This window comes from Pristis pectinata, chromosome 9, assembly GCF_009764475.1.
Source record: "Pristis pectinata isolate sPriPec2 chromosome 9, sPriPec2.1.pri, whole genome shotgun sequence".
NCBI classification, from domain to species: Eukaryota; Metazoa; Chordata; class Chondrichthyes; order Rhinopristiformes; family Pristidae; genus Pristis; species Pristis pectinata.
Window position 1 is genome coordinate 18,689,843 of NC_067413.1, and position 22,387 is coordinate 18,712,229.

Below are 22,387 nucleotides of genomic sequence, written 5' to 3' on the forward strand. Positions count from 1 at the left end.
CTGAGTTTTTTTTGCTGTGTTCATCAAGAAAGTTAATTCAACACTTTCTATTTCAGACAGTCAGTGTCAGCATGAAGTATTTTCAGGTCAGGTATAACACAATTAGATGCAAAGTGAAGTTCTGTACCAACAAAGCATCTCTGCTTAACCTCATAAGAATGTCTTGCTGCAGCAGTGTGATATTATTTAATTTCCCACATCAGCTATTCTGTGGCAGATCTGAATGAGGTTGCCAAATTAGAGTGTGCTATGGCTCACACCCTTAAGGAACTGAGTTGAGATGCCTAGAGTGGTTAAGCATAGCACCATACCAGTTAGCCAGTGGAGAAGACATTCTTTTTAGCAATCTGAGCTTGGTGTTTTTGGGGTTGCAGGGTTAGAGAATATCATATAATCCATGGCATTGTCCTGGCTCCTCACAACATGGTAAAACCTGATGATGAGGACCCAAAAACACAATGGCGATAATGATGAAGTGGTGTTTTGTTTGTTAAAATAAGTGAAATATTAGCTGCCCCATCTAGATCACAATTTGATATTTATTTCTGAATAGATGCTGCTAATTGTTTAATTTGTCTTCCAGAGAAGAAAATCTAGATATGCTGAATTAGACTTTGAGGTGAGCCCTTGCTGCCAAGTTCACTGGTTTAAGTGTTGATTTTGTATCAGACATACTCAGCTGCATTTTTTTTTTACTAATGTCTTGCTTTCTATCTCCAGAAAATAATGCACACAAGGAAACGGCATCAGGACATGTTTCAGGATCTAAACAGGAAACTTCAGCATGCTGAGAAAGATAGAGAATCTCCAACAGTAGACAACAAAGTAAGGATGGGTGTCTGTAATCCAAGAGGGCTCAGTTGTGTATTGTAGGGCCCGTATAAAAGAAAGTCCCAGTGAAATAAACCCAAAATCCTTTCTACATTATTGGTGTAGTCCTCATAGCCTTAAGTTATTGTTACAGCTTCACTGCAAACCAAAGCCATGCTATCAGCCAGTCATAATGATGACTGAATAATGATGCAGCAACAAGAGATGGAATGGGGGTCACATTCCCATTTCCCAGTGATCCAGCTTAAACTTATTGAAAAACCTTCGAGTTTATTCTGCCAGTCATTGTGATTATGTCTGATCCTTTATCTGAACACCATCTCTCCTCCTACCCCTTCATACCTTTTCTGTCTAGAAATCTTGCTGTCTCCTTATTTGATCTAATTGACTGTTGGGCCCCCACCATCTTCTGTTAAAGAAAATTCCACAAGTTCATCACCCTCTGAAGAAACTTCTCCTCATCTCAGTTCAAATGTCATGCCCTTACCCTAAGACTGTACTGTCTTGGTTTTAGTATCTCAAGTCAGGAGAAGCATTTTTCCTGCATCTTGTCCATCAAAGTTTTGTGCATTTCCATGAGATCTCTTCTGATTCTTCTAAAATGTAGTGAATACAGGCCTGGCCAATCCAATCTCTCCTCATACGATACTTCCACCATCCCTGGAATTAGTCTGGTGAACCTTCATTGCACTCCCTCTATGACAAATCCATCCTTTTTAGGAAAGTAATCCAAAACTGCATATCATTCTGCAGGTGTGGAGTCAATGTATTCCATCGATTAGACATGCATGTCCAATGTATCGTATGTGCCCAATACGTGTCCATTGTAGCTATGGCCATTGAATGGTCAAATACAATGGCCATTGTAGCCATGTATTTGCCCATTCACTCAATTTGTCCACATCACCTTAAGCCTCTTTGTATCCTCCTCACAACTCAAAATCCCATGCAGTTTTGCGCCATCGGCAAACTTAGAAATATTATGTCCGGTACCCTCCTCCAAATCATTGATATGCATTGTGACTTGTTGGGACCTGAACATTTATCCCTGTGGTACACGACTAGTCAACATTTGCCATCTTGAAAGACCTCACAAGAGAAGTTTGGATGGTTCAGCAAAGTTTTTGATTAAAACGTAGCTTAGTTGGAAAAAAGCACTTCAACCAAAACAGTCACTAGACAATAGGGCAAATTAGAATCTTTTTAACCTTTTTGTTTCCCCAATTAGTGGAAAACAATTCAGAAAAATTCCAAAATTTGTCATAGTCGTATCCCTGAATTTTAATTTTAAAATTTTTATTGCCTGGCTTAATATCTCAGTCATAACATTGTCCTTAATTAAGTTCAATCAGAGAATTGTGAATGATCGACAGTAAAAGGAGTTGACTATGCTGGATTGACCCATGTTCTATGGCTGAATATGGTTTTTGGCAGGGAACTTATGCAACATACTGTGGAAGTTATCCGATCCCTTTGTAAGGGGAAAGTTCCAATCTTGCCAATACCATTGTCTCATGTATACTTCAATGAACGCCCTCACTAGTGGTGCACCTCCTTCAAAATATGTTTATAATAGTGTATTTTTGTTGGCATTCATAAGGTCATGTCTACAGAAACTAATTAATTGCCTGCTGAGCATGTTCTAAGCGTGAAATTAGATAAGGAAGCCTTGGCTTCACAGCAGCATGCATATTTCTGAATTAAAAGGTCATGAGTTGAAGGCCCACTGCAGAGACTTCAACACGTAACCTAAACTGACATTTCAGTACTGTGCTGGGGGAGTGCTGTATCTTCAGAGATGTTCTCTGGTCTTGTATTAATCTGTCTGCCATCTCAGATATGTGTGAAAGTGTAACTTTTATCACTGAGGGAGAATGTTTCCCTCTTTGAACGTAACAACTGTAGGGAGGCAAAGGACCATCTAGTCTGTCCCACTTAGGATTCTTGACCAATTTTGACCTCCCAGTATCTTGATCCAGCATTTGTTCCTCAACCAACTGGATCAAAACAGATTATATAGTCTTTATTTCTGCTGTTCTTGGGCTTTACTGCATACAAAATAGCTTCCACATTTTCTATCACATTACAACATTTGAGATAGAACATAGTACAGTCTAGGAACAGGCCCTTTAACCAGTTTCATTAGATGTGAAGATATATTTCATTAGGTGTGAAGTTCTGAGGGAGGGTCTTGAGCGCATACAAGACACAAAATTAATGTGCTTGTTTTTAATGTCCAAGTCATCTACAATTTTGTCCTCTTGTTTCATAAATGATATACCAACTGTCCAGAAAAAAATCACTAGGCTAGTTTATGGGATAAGAGAGTTTTCCTATCACAAATGATTTTAAAAAGTTAGATCTGCCTTCTTCAGAGATTACAAGAATGAGGGGTGATATTACTGAAAAATAAAAGATTCTAAGGGGACATGGCAGGGTAGATGTTGGCGTCTCCAATAGTGGGAGAGTTTCTAATGAGGGGACATGGTTACATGATAAAGGTTACATGATAACTCAGGTTCATTCCAATTTTTTTTCTCGCAGAGGAATGTGAATCTCTGGAATTCGCTTTCTTATGAGGGTTGTGGAATCTAGATCACTGGAGGTATTCAAAGAGAAGGTAGATACATATTTGAAGGATCAGGCAACTCAGGGCTTTGGGAAACCTGGTATTGAAGAGAAATTAATGCTTGGGGCAAGATGCCCATGTTCATATTGAATAGTGGAGCAGGCTTAAGGCGTCAGGTAGCCTACCCCTGCAACTATTTTCTGGGTTCTTGTAAACAATGCAAATGGCAACATGGAGGGAAAATTAATGAGTAAGGTGTGTCTACTATACATGAGGAACATCTATGGAGTTTGCATGTTCTCCCCTTGACCACCTGGGTTTTCCCCAGGTGCTCTGGTTTCTTCCCACATCCCAAGATGTTCTGGTAGGTTAATTGGCTACAAAAACTTTCCACATAGTACAAGTTAATGGCAAAATAGAATCAGAAGGGTGTTGATGGGCATGTGCAGGACAGAATCTTGCAGTGGTAATGATGAAATAAGGAGTGGGAGATTGGGACTAATTGTGTTGCTCCCCAGAAGCTGCCATTAACCCGATGTTGTAAATGGCCGCCTTCTGTGCTGTGCTAGGCATGTAAAGGCAGCCCATCAAGTGAAGTTATGGGTAAGATGTTTTTCCTGCTGGTGGTGCCCAGGTAAAAGCTATGTTTAAAGCATGGAAGCAATGAGCAAATAGGATGTGCATATGGCTAGTTGTGAACGACAGGTTATGCAGAATGCAGGGAAGATTGCAATGTTTCTGGAGGGCATAAGCACAAACTGTTGTCGGAAATCAAATTACAGAAGCTGAAAATTTGAAAAAAACACAGGAAATGCTGGTACTACTCAGCATGTCAGGCACCATCTGTGGACAGAGAAACTGAGTAACGAGTCAAGTGAAGGGTTTTCGCACTGAAACATTAATTCTGTTTCTCCTTCCTCAGATGCTGACTGACCTACTGAATGTTTCTAATATTTTCTGTTTTTTACGTTGAGTAAACTGCAGTGCTGATGAAACGAAAAAAAAAATCCCGTGCCAAATATATTCCAGAGACACAAGTTTTGCAATTTCCATTAAGAAAATCAAAAATTATTGTGCAGCACTCTTTTATGTGCTATACCTGATCTGTCTGGATGGCATGCAAGCAAATGCTTTTCACTGTATCTTGGTACTTGTCACAATATACCAATTACCTTCCCCCACTCCCTGCCTCTCACCCAGTGCTCCAGCTGAACAACTGGTCTCTTATCACAGATGCCAGCTGACCCACTGTTTAATCACAGCATTGTTTGTTTTTAATTGCAGAGTTCCATCATCCACAGTATTTTGCTTTAATATAGAAGATCAATAGCTTGGGTTGTTAACCCACAGAGTCGCTATTTTGATCGATACAATATCTCTGAATTTAAGGAAACAAAAATAGTTTGTTTGAGAACATGATTATCTTTTTCCCAGGATCGAGATATCTAATACTCGTAGGAATGCATTTAAGGTGAGGGGGGGAAAGTTCAACGGAGATGTGCGGGGCAGGTTTTATTTATGCAGAGAGTGGTGAGTGCCTGGAATGCGCTGTCAGGGATGGTGGCGGACTCAGATACAATGGAGGCGTTTAAGAGGCTCTGAGATAGGTGCATGAATATGCAGAGAATGGAGGGATATGGACCATGTGCAGGCAGAAGGGATTAGTATAATTTGGCGTCATTAGCTTAGTTAGTTCAGCACAACTTCGTGGGTTGAAGGGCCTGTTCTTGTGTTCTACTGTTCTATGTTTTATGTAAAATTGCCTGCTGCTCTGTGGATTACCTGATACTCACTGACACTATGTCATTTCCTATTGAAATTTTGCTGTCCGGGCATCCTTGACAAGGATGTCATCTATTGTCTAATCTTAATTGGGCTTGAGAAGGTGCTAGTGCTTGTGGTTGTTTCAAGGGACACAGCCATTGTCGGCAAGGCTAGAACTTATTGTCCATCCTCAGTTGCTGTGATCCAAGAGGGTAGGAAAAGTTCAGGCAGGGTAGTGGATCTAGAGTCACATGTAGGCCAGACCAGGTAAGGAAAGGACTTTTCTTTCTTTTCCTGAAGGACATTAGTATCGTATTTTTAATAGTCCAGTAGTCTTAAGGCTATTATTAAGGATGTTAGGAAGGGCAATTAAGATGGAGAGGAAGAGGGAAAGAGGTAAGTGAAGGTGGATGGAGCTGCTGGTCCCCATTTGTGTTGGATCTCTTTGCCATTGGGCCAAGACCACCCTCTGTCAAGGCCAATGGATAGTTGGTGCGCTACAGCCAGCCCACGTGGAAAGAAGTCACGCACAGAATTGGAGTGGAATCAAGTCACCTTTGATCCTGGGGGTCTGCCTGGTGGATGGAAAACCATTCAACCAGCTGATTTGTCCTGATTGGCAATGAGCTTCTTGAATGTTGTTGGAGCAGCACTTGTGCAGAAACATAAGGGTATTCATGTCACTTCTGACATGCTTATTAGAGAGCAGTAGGGAGTTGGGAGGTGAGCCGTTCATCACAATTTACCCTGTGACATATTTTTGTGTCACCACTTTAGGCTGTTAATTGTATCAGTAACTGTATCAGCATGTGCTTGAATGTTGGAGAAATAAAGGACTGCAGATGCTGGAATCTAGATGAAAAAACAATAAGATGCTGGAGGAACTCAGCAGGTCAGGCAGCATCTGTGGAGAAAAGCAGGTGGTCAATGTTTCGGGTCAGGACCCTTCTTCAGCACTGAACATAGGAGAAGGGGAAGTAATATATAGGAGGGGAAAGCAGAGCAGTGATAGGTGGACAAAAGAGGGGAGGTGGGGTGGGCACAAGGTGTTGATAGGTGGATGCAGGTAAGAGGTAGTGATAGGCAGGTTCAGGGGAGGAGGGGAGAGCAGATCCACCGGGGGATGGGTCAAAGGTAAGGAGGGGTAGAAAAAAGAGAGGCTAGGAAAGGGAAGAAAAGAAGAGGCATGGTTGGGGGTGGGTGTGGGAGGTGATGTGGGGGTTACTTAAAGTGGAAGAATTCAATGTTCATGCCGTTAGGCTGCAAGGTTCCAAGATGGAAAATGAGGTGCTGTTCCTCCAGTTTGCGCTTGGAATTCTCCTGGTAGTGGAGGAGGCCGAGGACTGTCATATCGGTGATAGTGTGGGAGGGGGAGTTGAAGTGACTGGCAATGGGAAGATGCAGATCGTGGTTACGGATAGAGCGCAGGTGTTCTGCGAAACTGCCTGAATTTCACCCAGACCTTGCATGCAGCCATAAGCTGCTTCATTTTCTGATGATTTGCAAATACGTTTGAATAATCATAGAATGAAGGAATGCTTACAGCACAGAAAGAGGCCTTTCAGCTCATTATATCCATGCTAGCTCTCTAATTTCACTCACTGGCCCTTTGTCTGCAAAGGTTTAAATTTTCCTTCATTATATTCATCCAATTTCCTCTTGAAGGCCTCAGGGAAACCTGGCACCACCACATTTGAAGGTGGTGCATTCCAGATTCCAACCACGTTACAACCTCTTAATTTTCTTCTCCATCTATGACTTCCAGACCTTGATCTCTCCACCAAAGGGATCTCCCATATCCACTCCGTACAGGCCTCTCTTCATTTTATGTACTTTCAAGTCTCCCCTCATCCTTTTCTTCTTCTTTTCAGCCTCTCTAATCTATCTGTTTATCGATTAGTCTCTCATCCCAGGAACCATTCTCGTAATATTTTTATGAACTCTGTCTAATGCTTTCTCATCCTATAATTGACCAGAATTGAACACACGACTCCAATTGAGGCCAGACCAGTGTGTTTTTTTTTAAATTTCAGCATAACTTCCCCACTTGTATACTCTATAAATAACAGAAATGTGAATATCATATTAACCTCTTTCTCAAGCTGCCCTGCCACTATCAATGATTTGTGCCAATATACCCCAGGGTCCCTTTCTCCTGCACCCCTTCACCCTTTTTAGACCAATATTCTATATCATCCCTCCTCATTTGCCTACCAAAATGTATCACCTCACTTTACTTTGCATTAAATTTCATCTGCCATTCCACCAGCCTGTTCATATCCTGCTGTCACTTATCACGATCTGTTTTGCAGTTTATGACACTGCCAAGTTTTGTGTTATCCTCAGACTTAGAAATTGTAGCTACCATCCACAAATAGAGGTCACTTCAGTACCATTGATCAAAAAAGAAATGGCATTCATCCACATCTTTGAACATTCTGACTTCTGACCTCGTGGTGGAGGGATAGTCATTGTTAAAGCAGTTGACATCTGTTAGCCTTGGGCGCTGCCCTGAGGTGATAATCTGTGGCATCCACAAGCAAAATCATCTTCCTTTATGCTCTATCCAGCGAAAAGTTTTCCCCAGATCTTCATTGACTTCAATTTTGCTAAAGCTTCTTGATGCTACAATTGGTCGCTGTTTTACATCGGTTGCTGCTGACTCTCAGCTCACCTCTGGGATTCAGCTACTCTCCATGCTTGAACCAAAGATTTGATAATTATTACCACTTAACATAGTTAATGTAATAAACAGAAATTATGAACGTTCCCTTTATTGTAGTTAGAGTCATAGAGTCATACAGCATGGAAACAGGCCCTTCGGCCTAAGTCATCCTTGCTGACCAAGATGCCCATCTGTGCTAGTCCCATTTGCCCGAGTTGGGCCCATATCCCTCTAGACCTTTCCTATCCATGTACCTGTCCAAATTGTGCTGTGGAGTACCAAAGCCGGCAAACTCATTGCAGTACCAAGCTGCCAATTTTTTTTTGCTGCCCAAGTTCCAAATGAAAATACCTATTAATGTTGACTGGTTGTAGCAATGTCATTTTAAATTACATTGTAATCGTTTTATACATTTTATCTCTTCCATTATAATTGTAAATCATAGAAAATGAAAAAAATCTAAAAGCAGTGGAATTGTACAGTGGTGACATTATGCATTGACTGACTGACTTGCATTTATTCAATGCCTTTCACAATCTCAGAATGTCCACAGTGCCTTGCAGCCACTGGAGATACTGCTGTAGCCCATTTCTGCACCAGAACTTCCCACAAATATCAATGCAATAATGAGTAGGGTAATAAGTTTTAGTTATATTGATTGAAGATTAAATATTAGCTAAGTTGCAGAAATAAATCCCACATTGGAAGAATAATCCAAATGGACCTTTTATATTCATCTGAAAGGGAAGGCAGGACCTCAGATTAACATTTAAATCCTAGAGTCTGCTACTACTGTCTCTTGCTACTGCAAGAGAAATATCAATTGAGATGATTGTGCTCTCGTCCCTAGAGTGGGGTTTAAACCCACAACCTTCTGATATTGAAGCAAGATTGCCACCTACCAAACAACAACTGCCAACATATCACAGTGCTTCTAACAATTCTTCTACCATCCAAGGACGTCACACCAAGCTATTTTTCATGATAATTTAATTAGCAAGGATTTCTGACCTGTAGACTACCAGTCCAAGGTTACAAGTGGTGATGTTGGCCAGATGAGTTTGTTAATTTCAGGGAGCTAAGCTACCTGCAAGAATTCAGATGAAAACAAATTGAGACATAGAAAAATAGAAGAAGCAATAGGCCCTTCAGCCCTGCTCCACTATTTCTTACAATCATGCCTGGTCCTCTGCCTCGATACCACATTCCTTCTGTCTCCCCCATATTCTTTGATGCCTTGGTGTCCAGAAATCTGTCCCTCTCCTTCTTAAATGTGTACAGTGACTTGGACTACATACATATTGTGGTAGAGAAATCTCAGTCCTAAATATCTTACCCAGTATCCTTAGATTTTGACCCATGGTTCTGGACTCCCCCCAGCTAAGGGCAAAATATTCTCCCTTTTGAGCCCTGTCAGAACCTTGTACAATTCAGTAAGAGCAATGTGTGAATTGCAGTTACCATAAAAATCACTTCATATTCATTGTCTTAGTCTTAATGCTGAAACCACAGTCCCCATCATTCCCCTCATCAACATCTTCGGATTGGCTTGTGTTTGAGTACCTGTAGGTTACTGTTGTTACTGCTCTTCCAGCAGGTTATTGTAATGCAGGTTGTCCAATATTGTAGTACTTCCCTTGCTAATGCTGCACTGCTTTTTTAGTTTTTAGAATTGTTTTCTTTATTAATAGGCAGTGAAACGATGGAGTGTTTCATCAGCAGGAAGTGATAAAGCCAGTCTCAATGTAAGTATGATACTTTTTCAACTGACTTCTTAACAGTTCACTGTTTTTAGGTTGCCTCTGGTACTGTGCTCAGTTGAATGGCCTAGTAAATAAGAGTTCTGAATGACAATGCTGAAACCTGAAATCTTACAGCAATGTACTTTGTGTGCCAAGAAATAAATGTAGAGAAAATAGCTTGTGTGGAAATATGCTACTGACAGAGGCAGTGATAGAGTTAACATAAAATGGTCATGAGACCCTCTTTGTGATCGACACTTAGCTTTCGTAACCACTTAGGCTTTATGCCTGCCTGCTTCCCTTCTCCATGCTTTGTAAATTGCACAAAAGCATGTTTTTGGTCTGCTGAGAAAAGTTTCATAAAGGTATTTCCTGACCTACAAAGGTGATAAAGTGAAATTACTTTAAAATGTACTAACCTCACAGATAATGTTACTTCACACTCACCAGCTGCTTTTAACCAATAAAACTGCATGGTACTAGGGAACATCAAAGGTTGTAGTATGCATCAGGTAGGGAAGCTTTGTTTAATTGAGGTTTTCCATAAGTTTTGATTAATTTAGCCATTTTTCTGAAAGAGCCATATATGGCTTCTCCGAATAACCAGGCACTGTATTGCAAAGCTGCACCAAATCATAAGATTTATTGATAGTAGTTTCTAAGTTAACACAAGAGCACAAGAAAATAGGAGCAGGAGTTGGCCACTTGGCTCTTCAAGCCTGTCGTGCCATTCAATATGACCACGACTGATCTGCCCCAGGCCTTAACTCCTGCTCTGTGCTGGCTCCCATAGCCCCAAATTGCCCAATCTATCAAAAAAAATCAGCTCTTTAAATATCTCCAATGATCTCACCTCCACCATGCTTCAAGTTAGAGAATTCCAGGGATTCTCTCAGAAGAAATTCCTGCACACAGTTTTAAATGACCACCACTTTATCTTGGAACGATGCTTCCCCACTCCTGCAACTTGTTCAAGTGAAAACATTCCAATATCCACCTCGATATACCCTTTTAGGGCCTAATATATCTTAGTAAGATCACCCTTCGTTCTCCTAAACTCCAAAGAATACGGATCAAACTTCCTGAGCCTTCATGACAGGACAACCCTCTTAATGTAGTGACTATTTCAAGTTATGACTGCTGTCAGGGGACTGAGCAGCAACTGAGATTGTAAAGTGAACAAACTTCATTAGGATTTATTCTTTATGGCCCCATCAAGACATCCCCTGGAGAGATTTCAGTAATGGCAGCCTGGAGTTTCTTTTACGTTCGCTCTCAGATGTGAACATATTCTGTGTGCAAACCAATTATATGGCTTAAAAGATTGCAGAATTTTATGTGTAAGTGAGGTCACAGCCACAATGCGGCCAATTCTGCTCACTCTTCTTTATGGTCGTCCAATAAACCTTCTGTCCAAATGATTGTGTCGCACTGACCTCACTTCTATCTCTCAGCTGGGAAGGTAATTACTTAGTCATGGCCACACAGCAACCATTATGCTCTGAGGAATGTTTGATTATCTCTGTTTACCCATTTCAGGAACTGACACTACGAGCACATTCTCACACAATGTGAAAGCGACTTGAAAAAGAAAGATAGCGTTCAGTTTTAATGAAGCGTCCCAGCTGAAAGTATAATCTTTCTCCTTCAGACGTTGATTAACATACTGCATGCTTCCATAGCTTTCTGCATTTACCTCAGACCTCGCATGTATTTATTTTATAGGATTAGAGTCAATGGGAAGCCCTTTAGTTCTAATTCTGGACTTTGGTTCCATGATCTTAACTGTAATTAATAAGCTTTTCATCAAAATAGCAGCAGGAGAAGCAGACTCCAATCAAGCGGCCTTGGGAAGGGATCCGAAAAATACAATCTCCACCCACATGGATAAAAAAGGAACTGGATCCCACTCAACAGTCTCCCTTAGAAATGAGAACAGTGGAATGGGAGAAAACAGGAGCCACGATACCACTTGGTGGACAGGACATCATTGACCTTCAGACTGAAGTCTGATCTGAGGAGCGACCTTTTTTTTAAATTTTAAAACAGATTGGTTTCTTTTGAAACCTTATACAGTACAGATATCTTGTTCTCAGAGAGATATTGTTTTAAACCTTGTGATGCAGTCAGCGTCGTGTTGTCTCACTGCGGTGAGAAAACACGCTAGCGAACACAGTACTCGTAGTCCAGAAACTCTTATCAAAGACAGTAATGGGCAAAAATATATATATATATATATAAATATATATATAAATATATTAAAAAACAAGTAACCAGTTTAGTGTTGATTGCTTGATATGCAAGCATTTTTTGCATCAAAATTTAATGGCATTTTCTTGTCATATTGTGTATTATATTAAAAAAAGAAATTTCGAACAGTAAATACAATGAACATACTTAAAAACTGTGATGTACCTGTCAAGATTTTAGATATATAAATTGAAAGCACAAGGCCTTGGCTGCCCTGCTGTATAATATGTAATTATGACACTTATTGACTTTTAGCTTAAATATCTTTCTACTGTGTTTAATTTTCCTGTTAAGTTAACAAACTTTAACAGTGTTATGTACAATAACAGAGTAAAGCTAATGTTATGCCATGTGTTTAATAATCGTTGACCTACAAGATTCTACTTTTATGGTTGGTTAAACTGGTTCTGGTTTCCTATATCCATGTTTGTCAGTTTTCTGTACAGTTTTCAGAGCACAAAATGAATGTGTCCTTTCTAATAAAAATGTAAACTATACGCAGTGTACTTATTAAAACTCATTATAAAGGGCTAGGAAAAATCAAAGCTAATCTAAAAATGAGAATTGGAAGAGCATAAACTTGTTTGGTGACTGTTTTCAGAAGTTATTGTTTGAAGAATCATTGTTTGCCAAAAATATTTGTATTCCCACACTATATCACAGCACAGGCCATTAAACCTCTGTCAGTTTTCTGAAAGAGTGATTCACTTAGCCCTATTACCCTGTCATTAATTGATATGTGAGAATAATGAGTATTCTTGATAATTCTGTTTTCTTGTATATTGCCAAAAGTAATTGCCATAATTTCTGCTGGACCACACCTCCAGCTGCTTAGTGCAGTATGTCAGGTATTGTACAAGATGCAGGGGGTAGCCCAGGGGCACAGCAGAGCAGCTGCTGCATCACAGCTCCAGCAACCCAAGTTCAATTCTGACCTCTGGTACTGGATTTACGGAGTTTGCACATTCTCCCTGTTTTCTCTGGTTTCATTCCACATCCCAAATGTGTGCAGATTGTTAGCTTAATTGGCCATTGTAAATTGCTCTCAGAGTGTAGGCAAGGGATAGATTCTGAGGGGAGTTGATAGGAATGTAAGGAGAATCAGTTGCAGGGAAAAGTAGTGGGGAATGAGATTGCTCTGTGGACCGTGTGAACTTGATGGACCAAAGTGGCCCCCTCCTGTGTCATATGAAATATATTTGAGCTTCAGTTGCTTCTATGTGCTGACTTAACCATTCTCCAAGGAAGCAGAAATGCAATCTTGTGGTTTCCTACAAGGAGGAAACAAATGAAATAGTCAAGGATCATTGTTTCTTGACTCAGTGTGTGATTGTAAGGAGGGATCAAGATTTCACCATGGTTCCCTGCCCTCACCAGAAGGTCTGTCAGTAATCACACACTTGAGTTGCTCCTTCAGGTTTCTATTTAAAAACTGGAGTGTCTGCACCAGAAATTCAAATGTGTATTGCATTTCTTCTGTACTATGGGTCTGAAATTTGATTTCGAAGGAGAATTGAACCACTCTAGAAATTCAACTGGATACTTCCGGTCCTGATTCACCTTTTTGGAACTAGTACAATTTCCATCCACATCATTCGAGGGGCATATTGTCATTCCCCTTGTAAGCAGGGTGGTAGACCTGGTTTACTGGATGTGACTAATGTTGGCTACTTTGAGGGTAATGGCATTCCTCTCCCTGCTACTTTGAGGGTAATGGCATGCCTCTCCCTAGACTACCACCTGAATGTTTCCAATCTCCCACTCAACCCACTAATCCCTTGCCCTTCCTAACCTGTTGATATCCCCCACAACCTAGCGATTTCTCCACATAACCCACCATGTTCTGTCAAGACATAAAAGGAGAACATTTCAGTCCATTGAGTCTATGCCAGTTCACAGAGCAAATTCATTCCCCCCTAATTTTCTCTGTAATTTAGCTCCACATTCCCTTCAATGCCTCTCAGATTCTACCAACCAACAACACACTGGGGCAACTTACCAGTAGACAATTAACCTACCAACCTGCAGGCCTTTGGGATACAGGAGGAAACTGGAGCACCTGGAAGAATCCCACATGGTCACTGAGAGAACAGATAGCAGCCAAGGTCAGGATTGAATCAGGATCACTGAAACTGTGAGGCAGCAGCTCTATTAGCTTTGTTAGTGTTCCACTAATCTCCCCCTTCAATCCAGTGATCTACTTCACAACTCTAATCTCCCCCACCACACCTCCTGACACACGGTTTTCCCCCTTTGACCCACTAATCAACCACAATGCAACAAATTCTCTGCCCCAACCTACCTATCTCCGCTGATACACCAGATCTCCCATCAAACCCACTGATCTCCTTATCAAGCCATCAGTATTCAAACTTCACCTCAACCCACCTCCATCAATTTCTGACCCAGCTTCATTGCTACGACCCACTGATTCATTGATCTCCTGGACTATGGATCTGCCCCTCCTGGCTCATCCATCACCACACCAATCTCCCAACCCAATGATCTCCCTATCCCCCATTTTCTTTCACCTGGACTAATTCTCACCCCAATTTATCCTCCCCCAACCCACCAATTCCCTCTTGATTGACTGATCTCCCTTCCTCCTGGACTCAGCAATACTTTCTGCCCTCCCCTATACCACAGCCAGATCCACTGATCTTCAACCTGTAGCCCATTGATTACTCCCAGCAACATTTCCCAACAAAAGCACCAATTTTAGCCCCTTCAAGTAAGTAAAGAAAAACTTCTGGTTGATGGTTCCATGAGTACAGATTTAAGTTAATTTGTATTGGAATCATAAGGGTAATTTTCTACTCAATTGATGGTTAGGATTTGAAATGCCTTGATAAGGCGATGGATATTAATACTGTCATAGTCTTCAAAAGAGTACAGGCAACTCCTGCGTTTTGAGGATGTTGTATTACTAGAAAACAGACTGTATTGCAATTTTCCATAACGCAAAGCCGTGACATCTGCACACAAATCAAGAAAAGCGAGTTGAAAAAAAGTTTGTGGTGATTTTTTTCCACATAAGTTCTGTGAGGGTGAATTTTATTCCATATGTTAGATTTTTGGGTAGTGATTTGTGAATTCTGTAAGGATGAATTTCCCTAACGCAGGGGTCGCCGGTACTGGATAAGTATTTAAAAGAGTGGAGTTAAGGGTTTAACAGGATTGTTCTTAAAAAAAACAGCACAAGCTGAATGGGCCATATGGTCTTTTGTACTATTCTTGGTTTCTGCGATTCAGTTCTTAACTTGAAGTGGAAATGTAGCAGTTGGCTCCTGCTGATCTTAAGAGCATTCTCAATGCAGCAGGTATGAGTCTTATCAACTGATTAATTGCAAATCATTTAAAGTTCCGGGATATACAAGTCTTCACTCATTAGTGTTTAAAACACATGTTTTCTGATCCTTTTATTCAAAAAAAATTCTTGCTGTATACATTTAATATGTTGCCTAAGCATAAACAAAAGATTTTTCATTTTAAAATAAAAAGGTCAGATGTCAGAAATCTGAAAGAAAAGCCTGAAAAGTTGGAAGTACAGCAGATTGGATAATGCTGATTGAAAGAATGAGCCAGTTATAATTTGGATGGAGGATCTTCAAAACAGCAATGAACAAAAGTCCATACCAGTAACACCAAGCAGCCTGTTCACTCCAGAGTTGCATCTTGCTTAATGAGTGCTTCCAGCTTTAAGTGTAACAGTTTTCCTACAAATCCTTTTGGCAAAAGAAACAGTGAATTATGAAATGTGACAGATGGTTGAAATTTGGTGTCTTCTACTTAAAGCCTACAATGTCTAATTATCAAAGGTGTGTATCTTTGCCGTTGTTGTTAAGTTCATTGTAATTGCCCTCATAATCAAGTTTGGTTCTTCGCAGACTGCCACCTTTGAAAAATGTTCAGAAATACTCTGGTCACTGTCTCACCTTCAGTTCTTGTTCCTAATATTGTCCATAATTATCCTTAATCATTGTCTCAATCTCTTGCCTTCCTCTCCTGTGGGTGCTGTAAGGATGACAACAATGATCAGCCAGATCTTCATGCCCTATGTCTATACACGGTCTTTCCAAGAGCGGTTTCTGGGTAGCAATTACGAGCAGCAACTCTTAGAGAGACTTTTTTAATCCATTTATTTGACAAAGATATCACTGGTCAGGCTGGCATTTATTTCCCATTCACTATTACCGTTTGGAAGATAGTAGCAAGCTGCTTTCTTGAATCATTGCTGTCCTATATTTATGTTGCATGGGGAATTCCAGGATTTAGACCCAGTGGTGATGAAGAAAAAACAGTGACACATTTATAAGGAGTCCCTGCAGGCAGTGGTTTTCCCATGAACCAGCTGGCCTTCTCCTTTATTGCTGAGATTGTGGGTAGGAAGATACTGCTGAAGAAACCTGGATGAGTAATTGCATTTTGTAGATGGTATACCCTGCAGCTATAGTGGTGGTAGAAGTGACTGCTTAGGCAGATGGATATCATGACAATCATGTGATCCAACCTGGTGCAAGGTCAACAGGTAGATTCCCTGCAAAAAGTGCCAGAGAATTCAACAATTTCATCCTCTGCTACCGGACTCCATGTGGGATACAATGTTGGAGTGCAGCTGAGAACCCAGCCAGCAAAATTGGGACATACATTTTGGTGTGGGAGGCCCAAACTTCCTGTCCTTTATGAAGCAGGGTGGAGGCTAAATACGGTACCTGAAGTTCAATGTAGGACTGCTGATGTTTCAGAGTGATCTCCAGACTGTTTAAATTGAGCAAGACTGTGTCATCTTCCTGAAACATATTTATAGCATGTGAAGACAACAGTTGGCCTTTAATGGTTATTATGCAGGGTGTTTCGAACATGGTTTAAAGAACCACAAGATTGCTAAATTGGGGTTTAAAGCACATATTCTCCACTGGCTTCAAAAACTGACAAGTACCTAAAGTGGGACTTTGTGTGCATTTTCTAAAGCTTTTCAGTACATTGTTTCCATCATCTCCCCTGTTTGCATAATCACAAATGTTTCCTGTGCTGCAGGCATGTTCTGTCAATTCAAAAGCTATTGCTCTTCTCAATATTGGGAATTGTGCAGTCATGTGAAATAACAGCTGAATGTCTCCGACTATATAAATAAGCTGGCTATAAATAGCACTGTGATGCCAGATCAGACCTGGCAGTTGCACTCTTTTTCAAAACAAAAGGCTAGATAAGCTACATCTATCAGCTAAGGATTAGCCTTCTCCCTGAGGTGTCATGACCTTTTGGATCATAGAGGCCTTCAGCTGGCAATGATGATCAAGCATAATTTGCTGTTGACTGACTGAGCCATATGCTTTAATTTTCTAAAGTCTCGTTGTACAATAAACCAGTATGAGGCCATTTACTGTTACCATGAATTTTCTAAGCTTGCATGGTATGGGGCAGTTATTGTCATCGTAGAGAATGGGCATACATTCTTTGAATAATTTTAATTCTATTGGATTAAGTTTCCTTTGTCTTTTAGTTGCTGTGGTATCGATTTGTTTACAAGAAATCCAGACGGCAGAGTTTTATTACATGAAATGAAAAGGATCCCTTGTATAAACGATACAGCAAATTTTATGTGCTTCAACATATGGTGATGTTATTAGTCCTGTATTTTTTTCCACTCTGGGGTAGGTTTTTTGCAATGTGCACAGATATAAACTAGAACCTTTTAGTGCTAGCTTTGCACTGCTCATTAAACACACAGCCAGCCTTAAATCTCCCAGAGTCATCCTGATTAGACATTCAGTACAAGCTTCTGCCATGAAATTTGCTAATCACTGTAAGGTCACACATTTAGGGAGAGAAAGTCGATATTGCTGCAACTCTTTGAAGGGATGCAGTAGGCAAATAAGGCTCAGGATGTATATAATGAGAAAGATGTTTTAAAAATTGTACTTTATTAAAATTATGGGAGGTGAGTGCAAAGGTGCCCATGGTAATTGATGCAGTATTTAAGGACCAACAAGAAAATGAGGACATGAGCATTTGCCCTGCAGTCATCTAAATTGCATCTCTCAGTCAAATGTGCCTGGCTTAAGCTGATTCAACAAATTTAATCTGGTTCCTCTACTCAGAAATGAGGATATAAAATTAGGAAAATGGTTTCAGACTGATATGATAAGGTTACTGATGAGTATAACTATAGTCTAAGTAAGCTGGTCATTAACGGACCAAATTCAATCCTTAGTCCTCAATGAAAGCAGAGCACTCGGTGGGTTAAAACGACCAGAACGTGGATACTTCTTAATATGCACTGACTGCACTATTCAGTACATGTATTGAGGCAGCATGACTAGCCCTTTGTCCAAAGCAAGTGACGACCTAATTAAAATGTAACATTGATGCCTGATGACTAATTTCAATCCTCCACACAATTTAATCAGGTTTTCAGCAAGGCTGGCAGTTCACCAGGAGCAAAATACACTAAGGCTTAGAAGAACCCAGAAGAAAGCCACTTAATACTTCCTGGCTTTAGTTGCAAATCACGTATGTAGATTTTTAATGGAATATTAGAATGGCATTAAGGTTAGGGGCATCTTGTAATTGACAACAGTATTTTGCTCAAGAATTGGAAATGCTATTTTTTCCCCATTTATACTGATTTAAATGAAGATTTTTAACTCAAGTAACTTGTCTATTTTCCGATCTTTTAAACAACCCAAAAAGAAATAATCCTCGTACAAATAAACATTTGGATCGTCGTCAAGGAATTTGATCTGCTGCTCATAGGTTAGTCAGCTCCCCTAACATAGTTGGGAATGAATATGAAGTGTTGTTATGATAGATTGGATGAGATGATACTTTCCACTTTGCCAGTTGCTTCAATAAGAAATTATCTTGTTCTTCCATTACGATTTTGTCTCGAATTGTGATTGTGACTTTCCCCGTGTGTGGCTTTCAAAAAGTGATGTTAATGCCCTGTCTACTGTTTCTCCTTAAAATTATACACTAGAGATACAGTTTTGCAAAGCTGCTTCAATTATCTTAACCACATTTCTGTGGAAGCTATGACAACTTGAGCTTCTGTGTGAGAGTTGTCCTGATCTTTATCAAATGTAATAATTCCACTGACCAAACAATGGCTGTAAAATGTTCTGAGGCAAGAATCAGAATTTATTAAGAATTCAAGGTGCAAGTATTAGGAATTAATTATATATAACCCCCTTCTATAAGTCAGACTGACATTTAAAATGTTAGAAGTGAGTCGTCACATCCCTGATGCAATCTTTTCATTTAATACGAACAGAGAATGCTGGCAATACTCAGGTGGTCAAACAGCATTTGTGGAGAGAGAACCAGAGTTAATCTTTCAAGTTAATAAACTACCGTCAAGTTCTATGAGAAAGGGACACTTGTTTTAATGAAAGACCATCAATCTGGTCTGTGAACTTTATTTCTCTCTCCATAGATGCTGCCTGATATGCTGAATATTTCATGCATTTTCTGTTTATTTCAGATTTCCTACAAATGCATATTTTTTTTACATTTACATCTTTTTATTTCTCTGTGCTGCTTTTCTTAACCGATATTTTCTAGCTTTAGTGATCTTATGAAGTGCATTGTTAGCAGCTGATAAAAGTTGCTGAAGAACTGAGGTTCTCTGGCTGAAAATCAGCTACAGGCTACCCTATCTGCTACTGGGAGGATCTGACGCAGCTAACTTGGTGGATGGGCATATTGAGAGCCCTGCTGCCTCACCCATCTCTCTTTACTCCCAGCCCTGTCAAATTAATCTCTTTTGTGCTGTCTCTATTGCTCCCACATCCTTCCTGTAGTGTGGTGACCAGAACTGTGCACAATACTCCTAGTGCAGTCTAACCAATATTTTGTACAGCTTCAACATGACATCCCAATTTTTATATTCAACTCCTCAGCCTATGAAGGCAAGCATACTAAACGTTTTCTTCACTATCGTATCCACCTGTGTCACTACTTTCAGAGAGCTATGGACTTGCACCCCAAAGTCCCTCTCTGCATCAATGCTCCTGATATTTCTGCCATTTACTCCATTCGTCCAACTAGAATTGGATTACCCAAAGAGCATAATCTCACACTTGTCTGCATAAAATTCCATCTGCCTTTGCTCTGCCCAACTTTCCAGCTCACCTAGGTCCTGCTGTATCCTTAGACAGCTTTCTTTCCTATCTAGGACTCCACCAATTTTCATGTCGTCTGCAAACATATGAATTGGACCACCCACATTCTCATCTATCATATATTTCACAAGCAACAAAGGTCCCAGCACTAATGCCTGCAATACACACCACTTGTTACAAACTTCCACTCATAAAACACTCATCCACCACTACTCTCTGCCTCCTATCACCAAGCCAATTTTGGATCCAGTCTGCTAACACGTTTCAGATCCCTTGTACCTTATCCTTCTGGACAAGGCTACCATGTGGGATCTTGTCAAAAGCCTCACTGAAGTCCATGTAAACCATGTCTACTACACTGCGTTCATCAATTTTTTAGTTACCTCCTCAAAAGATTCAGTCAGATTTGATAGACATGATCTCTTCTGTGCAAAGCTGTGCTGATTCCTTCCAATCAGTCCCTGCCTGTCCAAGTGAACATAAATTCTATCCCTCAGAATCTTGTCCATCAACTTTCTTACCACTGATATAAGGCTCGTTGGCCTATAGTTTCCAGGCTTATCCCTACTGTCCTTTTTGAATAAACAACAAGTTATCCTCCAGTCTTCTGGTATCTCACCTATGGCTAACTAAAATGCAAAAATCTCCCTTAGAGCTCCAGCATTCTCCTTCCTTACTTCCCTTAGCATCGTGGGATAGATCCTGTCAGGTTCTGGGGATTTATCCATCTTAATGTGCGCCAATATTTTTAACACTTTTTCCTTTCTGATACAGGCATGCTCCAGAATACCAATGTACCTCTGCCTTAACTGTACAGCCTCCACAGTCTTCTCCCTGGTTAAGGGAGAACTCTTCAAATTCTAACTGGAACCGATGTGTTATAGCCATTTGAATGGTTTGACAACATGCCAAGATTAAAGAAAAAAAGACTCACATTTACAGGGAGCTCTGCTGTTTGTGATATGTATAAATGACTTGGATCAAAATGTGGGTGAGTGGGTTAGTAAGTTTGCAGATGGCACAAAGATTGGTGGCATTGTGGATGGTATAGAAGATTTCCAAAGGATACAGCAGGATATAGATCAGTTGCAGACATGGGCAGAGAAATGGCAGATGGAGTTTAATCGAGGCAAGTGTGAGCTGTTGCTCTTTGTGAGATCAAATGGTAAGGGAAAGTACACAGATAATGGCAGGACCCTTAAAAGCATTGATGTACAGAGGGATCGTAGAGTCCAAGTCTGTAATTTCCTCAAAGTGGCTGCACAAGTTGATAGGATGGTAAAGAAGGTGTATGGCATATTGCCTTTATTAGTTAAGGCATTGAGTTCAGGAGTTTGGTTGCAGCTTTATAAAACACTGGTTAGGCTGCACCTGGAGTTTTGCCTTCAATTTTGGTGGATTGGCGGAGTAGTGAATAGTGTGGATGACTGACGATGGATACAGCGTGATGTAGATCAACTGCAGATGTGGGCAGAGAAATGGCAGATGGAGTTTAACCCGGATAAATGTGAGGTGTTGAACCTTGGCAGGACTAATGTCAAGAGACAGTACACTCTTAAGGGCAAGATCCTTAAAAGTGTTGTAGAGCAGAGAGACCTTGGGGTGCAAGTCCATGACTCACTGAAAGTGGCTACACAGGTAGACAGGGTGGTTAAGAAGGCTTATGGAATGCTTGCATTTATTAATTGGGGTATTGAGTATAGGAGTCAAGAAGTATGATGCATCTCTATAGAACTCTGGTTATGCAATCTGGTCACCTCATTATAGGAAGGATGTTGAGACTTTAGAGAGGGTGCAGAGGAGGTTTACTAGAATGCTGCCTGGATAGAGGGCATGTGCTATCAAGGGAGGCTGGACAAGCTTGGGTCTTTTTCTCTGGAGCAGCAGAGGCTGAGGGGAGATCTGTTGGAGATGTATAAAATTATGAGGGGCATAGATAGGGTGGACAAGCAATATTTTTTTCCCATTATTGAGTGATCCAATACCAGAGGGCATGCATTTAAGGTGATAGGGAGTAGGTTCAGAACAGATGTAAGGGGTACGTTTTTACTGAGAGAGTGGTGGATGTCTGGAATGCGTTGCCTGATAAGGTGCTGGAGGAAAATTCACTGGGGGCTTTTAAGAAAGGCTTGGATGGGCACATGAAGGAAAGAAAATAGAGGGATATGGGCATTCTGTAGGGAGGAGGGATTAGCTATGTTGGCACAACATTGTGGGCCGAAGGGCCTGTTCTGTGCTCTACTGTTCTATGTTCTGTGTTCTAATTCTAGTCGCCCCATTATAGGAAGGATGTGAAGGCTTTGGAGAAGGATGCTGCCTGGATTAGAGGGCATGTGCTACAAGGAGAGGTTGGACAAACATGAGTTGTTTTCTGTGGAGCAATGGAGGCTGAGGGGAGACCTGATAGAAGTTTATAAAATTATGAGAGGCACAGATAGAGCAG

At 40.6% G+C, this 22,387-nt stretch overlaps 1 protein-coding gene across 9 annotated transcripts in view; it reads left to right on the plus strand.

Annotated features, from left to right (window-relative positions):
- Positions 1–12,318, plus strand: part of adgrb1a (adhesion G protein-coupled receptor B1a) — a 410,472-nt gene extending 398,154 nt beyond the window's left edge. For 7 of the 9 annotated variants that reach the window (XM_052022801.1, XM_052022803.1, XM_052022804.1 and 4 more), the window contains 4 exons: positions 584–619; positions 721–825; positions 9,521–9,574; positions 11,387–12,318. In XM_052022801.1, the coding sequence (XP_051878761.1) occupies positions 584–619; positions 721–825; positions 9,521–9,574; positions 11,387–11,584 (393 nt within the window). In that variant the 3' untranslated portion in view covers positions 11,585–12,318. Of the gene's footprint in view, positions 1–583; positions 620–720; positions 826–3,375; positions 3,456–9,520; positions 9,575–11,386 lie in introns of those variants that run through there. The other 2 variants (XM_052022802.1, XM_052022806.1) reach the window with 2 other exon arrangements.
- The last annotated feature ends 10,069 nt before the right edge of the window (positions 12,319–22,387 follow it).